General features: G+C 44.9%; 1 protein-coding gene across 3 annotated transcripts in view; it reads left to right on the plus strand.

Annotated features, from left to right (window-relative positions):
* The window catches only part of pcsk6 (proprotein convertase subtilisin/kexin type 6), an 89,697-nt gene that overhangs the window by 50,802 nt on the left and 31,395 nt on the right, over positions 1 to 7,500 (plus strand). For all 3 annotated transcript variants that reach the window (XR_004206696.1, XM_031812362.1, XM_031812363.1), the window contains 4 exons: positions 1,258 to 1,394; positions 1,470 to 1,652; positions 1,854 to 1,956; positions 5,284 to 5,480. Coding sequence is in view for 2 of the 3 variants with exons in the window: in XM_031812362.1 (XP_031668222.1) it covers positions 1,258 to 1,394; positions 1,470 to 1,652; positions 1,854 to 1,956; positions 5,284 to 5,480 (620 nt within the window). In the remaining variant the exon portion in view is untranslated. The remainder of the gene's footprint in view (positions 1 to 1,257; positions 1,395 to 1,469; positions 1,653 to 1,853; positions 1,957 to 5,283; positions 5,481 to 7,500) is intronic.

Consider the following 7,500-nt stretch of genomic DNA (forward strand, 5'->3'; position numbering starts at 1 on the left):
AAGGGGGAGAGAGATGGGAAGAAAGAAGTGGGAGAGGGAGGGACAGAGAGAGGGGAAGAAAGAAGGGGGAGAGAGAGAGAGAGAGAGAGAGAGAGAGAGAGAGAGAGAGAGAGAGAGAGAGAGGGGAAGAAAGAAGGGGGAGAGGGAGGGAGAGAGAGGGGAAGAAAGAAGGGGGAGAGGGAGAGAGAGATTTTGTAGCTTTATTCAAACTGCTAGCTACAGTAGTTCAAAGAGACACACACACACCGCTGAAGAGAGTTAGCCCCTTGGACATGAACTCCCTCCACGCAGCATGTGGCACAAACACAGACAGACAGATAGCCCTTGAAAATCCATTCTAGTACACCTGTTCAGCAGCTAGTTGTTGGAATATGTCACACCCTCCTCTGACAGTTGGCTCTGGTGCCGATGTGAGGGCTCTTTCTCACGTATAGATGCAGAAACCTGCTGGCTTGGCTGCTGTTCAGATTCCCATTTGTTTCATCAATATAATTATACAGGCTGGGTGACAGTTATTCCAAAGGTTGGATGTCCTTTTTTCTCCCTTTATTTTGTATATTCATAATTTTCAACCACCCTAGCCAACAGTAGACTGTCACTCTGTGAGTGACAGTTAGCTTTAGATCTCAGGGAAGGTGTGATGTCAGTGCTTGACAGTGCTATCTGCTAGACCAACCCCAGGGCACTGATGCCCTTTGTCTGTTCCTCTCCTGTAAAAGGGCAATCTGTTTACCAAACTTGTTGGTGGAAACAGCTGAGGGATGGAACTAGACAAATGTAACCACTCTCAACTCAGTGATGTTCTTCAAGAATCAATGGCTGTATCATTAATTTGACGTCCAAAATGGAATGTACCAATCCCAGATTGCCCCTTTAAACACAGTTTACCCACCCTGTGGAGTAACCAAAACAGCTTCCTGAAACTTCCTGATAGCGTGCACAAACATTATTCCCAATCACACTAGCACAGTAGCAGCCACACCAGACCTCACCACATGCCACAGAGAGCTGAAGCCACTGTGATGTTACTTGAGCCCATTGATGTGATATTATCTCCTGTCGCGGCTAGCTTTAAAGCAGCCAGTGCTTACATTCCTCTTCAATTAGCCTCTTTGAATAATTCTATATTTTTCTTCAGGGGGGCTGAGAAAGTACAAAGGCGTTAAGATTTGTCTGTTTGCGCTGTGAAACAGAATTTAATTGCCTTAGAAGTTGAGAAGTGACTTACTTTCTCTCTCCCTCCCTCTCTCTCTTCAGGTTGTTTGATAACTCTAATGAAGGTTTTAGGAACTGGGAGTTCATGACTGTTCACTGCTGGGGGGAGAGGGCAGAGGGCCAGTGGATCCTGGAGATCATAGACTCTCCCTCATCTCTACGCAACCCAGAGGTGCTGGGTAAGAAAACACACACACAAACACAGTGATCTCTTCATGCTGTGTTTTTATGGAGATTTCTTCTCCTTGTTCTAGGTAAACTGAAAGAGTGGACGCTGGTCCTTTATGGCACCTCGGGGCACCCGTACCAGTCTCACGGGACCCAGCACTCTCGCTCCAGGATGCTTGAGATCCCAACCCCCAGCCGGGACCCCAACGGGCCCGAACCACCCCCGGAGGTCCTCAAGCACCAGGAGGAGGAAGAGGAGGAGTACAGCGGTAGGAGAAGCTCTGCCATAAACTGTTCACTCTGAACTGTTACAACATTGTAGTCCGACAACACAACTCAACCTCCTTCTAACCTCTGTGTGTGTGTGTGTTTTGTGTGTACCCTTGCGTTTGTGCGTGTGCGTGTGTGTGTGTGTGTGTGTGTGTGTGAGTGCTTGTGTGTGTGTGTGTATTCTCTGTAACCCCTCTCAGGGCCGTGCCACAGTGAGTGTGGGGACCAGGGCTGTGACGGGCCAGATCCTGACCACTGTCTGAACTGTATCCACTACAGCCTGGGCAGCCTCAAGACAGGCAGGTAAACAAACAGACTGGGACCAAAGATACTTTTAACTAACCCAAGATGGAACAATAGGAACCGCTGAATGTTTCATATACAGTGTGAGAAAATGTGTGGAATGGCCCGGTCCATCTCACTCCATCTTCTCCCTCTGTCTACCACTGGACTTCCACTCTGGTGAGTGGAAGCCCCCACCGGATGCTTCAGATTTGTGACCCATCTTGGTTTCCTCTTTTATCTGTGCTGTGACTGTGACCATATCGGATTCAAACTCAGTAATTATTTATTGTTCTGTTTCTGCTCAACATCAAGACAGGAAGGCACAATAGCATGTTGAGGAATGAGAGCATGTTGGAAGAGTGGGAGAATTTTGAAGAGTGGGAGCTGTTAGGAGTGTGTATGGGCAGCGAAGTCAGGTGCAGGAGAGCAGAGTGTAGTGAACAGGCACACTTTTTATTCCGGACAAAATGACAGCACAAAATAACATATAATGTGCCCAAACACAGAACATAGACAAAAAGTGATGCGCTTAACAATATCCACAATATCAAAATACACATAACACAAACAATCCTACACAAAGACATGATGGGGAACAGAGGAATAAAATACATATGAATTGATTGGGGAATGAAATCCAGGTGTGCAGGGAACAAGACAAAACAAATGGCTAGCACGCCGCCCTGAACAAGGAGAGGAGCCGACTTTGCCGGAAGTCGTGACAGGAGCATTTTAAAGAGTGGGAGAATTTTGAAGAGTGAGAGCATTTTGAAGAGGGGGAGAATTTTGAAGAGTGGGAGCATTTTGAAGAGGGGGAGAATTTTGAAGAGTGAGAGCATTTTGAAGAGGGGGAGAATTTTGAAGAGGGGGAGAATTTTGAAGAGTGGGAGAATTTTGAAGAGTGGGAGCATTTTGAAGAGTGGGAGCATTTTGAAGAGTGGGGGCATTTTGAAGAGTGGGGGCATTTTGAAGAGTGGGAGCATTTTGAAGAGGGGGAGAATTTTGAAGAGTGGGAGAATTTTGAAGAGTGGGAGCATTTTGAAGAGTGGGAGCATTTTGAAGAGTGGGGGCATTTTGAAGAGTGGGGGCATTTTGAAGAGTGGGGGCATTTTGAAGAGTGGGAGCATTTTGAAGAGTTGAAGCATGTTGAGGAATGGGAGCATGTTGAGGAATGGGAGCATGTTGAGGAATGGGAGCATGTTGAGGAATGGGAGCATGTTGAGGAATGGGGGCATGTTGAGGAATGGGAGCATGTTGAGGAGTGGGAGCATGTTGAGGAATGGGAGCATGTTGAGGAATGGGAGCATGTTGAGGAGTGGGAGCATGTTGAGGAATGGGAGCATGTTGAGGAATGGGAGCATGTTGAGGAGTGGGAGCATGTTGAGGAATGGGAGCATGTTGAGGAATGGGGGCATGTTGGGGAATGGGAGCATGTTGAGGAATGGGCATGTTGAGGAATGGGAGCATGTTGAGGAATGGGAGCATGTTGAGGAGTGGGAGCATGTTGAGGAATGGGAGCATGTTGAGGAATGGGAGCATGTTGAGGAATGGGAGCATGTTGAGGAATGGGAGCATGTTGAGGAGTGGGAGCATGTTGAGGAATGGGAGCATGTTGAGGAATGGGAGCATGTTGAGGAATGGGAGCATGTTGAGGAATGGGAGCACGTTGAGGAATGGGAGCATGTTGAGGAATGGGAGCATGTTGAGGAATGGGAGCATGTTGAGGAATGGGAGCATGTTGAGGAATGGGAGCATGTTGAGGAGTGGGAGCATGTTGAGGAATGGGAGCATGTTGAGGAATGGGAGCATGTTGAGGACTGGGAGCATGTTGAGGAATGGGAGCATGTTGAGGAATGGGAGCATGTTGAGGAGTGGAAGAATTTTGACTGTGTTCATTCCTTTTTCTTATTCAGAAAACCTGTATTACTTCTGTAGCTCTTTATTTTACGGTACAGAATTGACCTGGTATTTACTTCGAAATGATCTGGTATGTACTTAGAAATGACATTGTAAAATGGTAATTACACAATAATACTTTTAAAAAATAAAGGAGAGTCACGCGCTCTCGGAGCTCAGATGCAAAACAAATGTATGTCCAACGTTTGGACAGACAAGATGTCTACATCAGGGTATAATGACTAACACTGCGGGATGACTCATTTATAGAGTGGCAAAAGACACACAGGTGTCTGTAATCATGGCCAGGTGGGGCCTGATCATTGGTTAATTCTCATATATTAAAATAGCATACAAAAAACATAAATGGATAGTCTGATCATAGATACAATTTGGCTACATAAGCCTACAAACATTAACAATGAACAGCAACATCACAATAATCACTAGAATGGCTTCAGATCAAAGTCTACGTTGAGACCGAAGGGAGCGAGGGTCTTTACACAGTAATAACCTAAGAATACTTACTTGTTTATTTGATACTCCAACCAAAGAACACATCGGCACCATTTGGTACCAGGTAGTTACCAATTGTGGGAAAATCTTTGAATGAAATACCAGAAAGTACCATTTGATACCTCTTTATTTCCTAACAAATCTCAGGTCATTTCTGTACCATAAAACAGTGCTACCATAATACTTCTAATAGAAGATTACAGGAGAGGAATAATGAATTAGACATGAAATCTACTTGCCCTCTTTTTATGATGTTGTAGTCTTTCTGACTAATTCATTCAGCGAGTCTTTTTCCCCATTTACTTGATCTGTTGTTTATGTGAAATTCATTAATCAATTTAATTGATTAGATAAAACAGTAAAATAAACAATTGCCAACTTGCAGAGAGGTTACATTTCACATAATGAACAGATCGAGAATATGGGAAATAGGTCCTTTTGAATGAATAAATCCATTCGTTCATGCATCCATTCATCCATTCATCCATCCATTCATCCATCCATTCATCCATCCATTCATCCATCCATTCATCCATCCATTCATCCATCCATTCATCCATCCATTCATCCATCCATCCATTCATCCATCCATTCATCCATCCATCCATCCATTCATCCATTCATCCATCCATTCATCCATCCATTCATCCATCCATCCATTCATCCATCCATTCATCATCCATCCATTCATCCATTCATCCATCCATTCATCCATCCATTCATCCATCCATTCATCCATCCATCCATTCATCCATCCATTCATCCATCCATTCATCTATTCATCCATCCATTCATCCATTCATCCATCCATTCATCCATCCCAGGACTTGTGAAATACAGCAGAGCCAGTCTCTACAAATCGGCTAATGTGTGTTTTACTGTATTATCAACTCAATTTACTGTAATTAGAACTCATCAATCAATCCATGACAGGACGTGTGTGAGCCACTGTCCGCTGGGCTTCTACGATAACTTGGAGGCCAGGAGGTGTCGACGCTGTCACAAGGGCTGTGAGAGGTGTGTGGGACGCACCCCCACCGAGTGTCGCTCCTGTCGCAGGGGGCTCTACTTCAACCCCCTCAACACTACCTGCTCTGAGACCTGCCCTGCTGGGTACTTCGCTGACGACAGTAAGTCAAGTGGAGTTGCTTGAAAAAGTTGTGCCTAACCACAGATCTAGGATCAGTTTCCCCAAACTAACTACAGATCTAGGACATGTTTACTGTAACTCTGCTGCTAGGGATGTTACTGTGAAGAGAAATGGTTAGGAAAATAAAAGAGATCTAGGTAGAACTTTATAACCACAGATTTAGGATCAGTTTACCCTAACTAACTAAGCCCTAACTAACTGTATCACATCCGGCCGTGATTGGGATTCCCATAGGGCGGGGCACAATTGGCCCAGCGTCGTCCGGGTTTGGCCGGGGTAGGCTGTCATAGTAAATAAGAATTTGTTGTTAACTGACTTGCCTAGTTAAATAACGGTAAAAAATAAAATATATATATATATATATATACAAAAAATATAATTTAAGCTATTAGTGTTGTCTCTCCAAGAAGAAACAATGTACTACTTTACTTTAAGTTGCCCTCATACCTATTTAACTACACGGTTATAACTGTAGTAATAGCGTTGTATTGACGTAGAATCTGCTTAGTAACATAGTAACAGTTAGATTGAGTGTGTGAAGATATTTTCTACAGAAGGAAAAAAGGGAATGATTTGTGACTCAAAAGGGTTGATGTGATGAGGTTTTTGCGTGACCACACAACAGGTCAATGTTCAACTCCCACGCTGCCTGTTATCCTGGACGCCAGGGATTAACTGAGTATGGTGGAGTGGGTTCATGTGTTGATTTGTGAATGACACACACGCATGGACGCACACACACACGCACACACACACAGTCGAGCACGCATTGACGTCATCTGTCATAACCTGAGATACCCTCTGACGTACAGAGCACTCACAGAGCCTCTCTCATCTGTTTTTCAGCCATACTGTGTGTGTGTGTAGGACCAGATAGGCTGGTCCGTTGTTAGCCCAGTCGGCCTGTCTAACCTTTTTTTTTTCTTGCACAAAATGATCATTATCTGGCTAATAGTGGGGGACTGGCCGGTGTGCAGGCATCATGGAAATAAGTGGGCCGGTGTGTTAGAAATCCCAGGGCCGATCTTTTGTCCCAGTCTGACCCCCCAGTCTGATCCTCCAAACTCGCCAGGTCCCAGATACTACGCTGTTTTAGAAGAGAGAGAGAGAGAGAGACAGAGAGAGACAGACAGAGAGAGAGAGAGACAGACAGACAGACAGACAGACAGACAGACAGACAGACAGACAGACAGACAGACATACAGACAGACAGACAGACAGACAGACAGACAGACAGACAGACAGACAGACAGACAGACAGACAGACAGACAGACAGACAGACAGACAGACAGACAGACAGACAGACAGACAGACAGACAGACAGACAGACAGACAGACAGACAGACAGACAGACAGGGATAGAGGGAGACAAGTCTGTGGCGACCTAAATGACCATAACCGGACAAGAACCTGACACCCTCAGCACACAGGGGGACAAACACATACCTGGAGGTGACAGCATTCCCTCCCCCATATGCCCCTCTAGGCACAACTATGACAACATAACCAACAAAAACGGGTCACAACTCCTGCAGCTCTGTCGCACGTTGGGTGTGTACATAGTCAATGGTAGGCTTCGAGGGGACTCCTATGGTAGGTACACCTATAGCTCATCTCTTGGCAGTAGTACTGTAGACTACTTTATCACTGACCTCAACCCAGAGTCTCTCAGAGCGTTCACAGTCAGCCCACTGACACCCCTATCAGACTACAGCAAAATCACAGTCTACTTGAACAGAGCAATACTCAATCATGGGGCATCAAAGCCAAAGGAACTGAGTAATATTAAGAAATGCTATAGATGGAAGGAATGTAGTTTGGAAACCTACCAAAAAACCATTAGGCAACAACAAATTCAATCCCTTTTAGACAACTTCCTGGACAAATCGTTCCACTGTAATAGTGAAGGTGTAAACTTGGCAGTAGAAAACCTTAACAGTATATTTGACCTCTCAGCTTCCCTATCATGTCTAAAAATCTCAAATAGAAAACCAAAGAA

This window comes from Oncorhynchus kisutch, unplaced genomic scaffold (genome assembly GCF_002021735.2).
Source record: "Oncorhynchus kisutch isolate 150728-3 unplaced genomic scaffold, Okis_V2 Okis03b-Okis08b_hom, whole genome shotgun sequence".
Classification (NCBI taxonomy): Eukaryota; Metazoa; Chordata; class Actinopteri; order Salmoniformes; family Salmonidae; genus Oncorhynchus; species Oncorhynchus kisutch.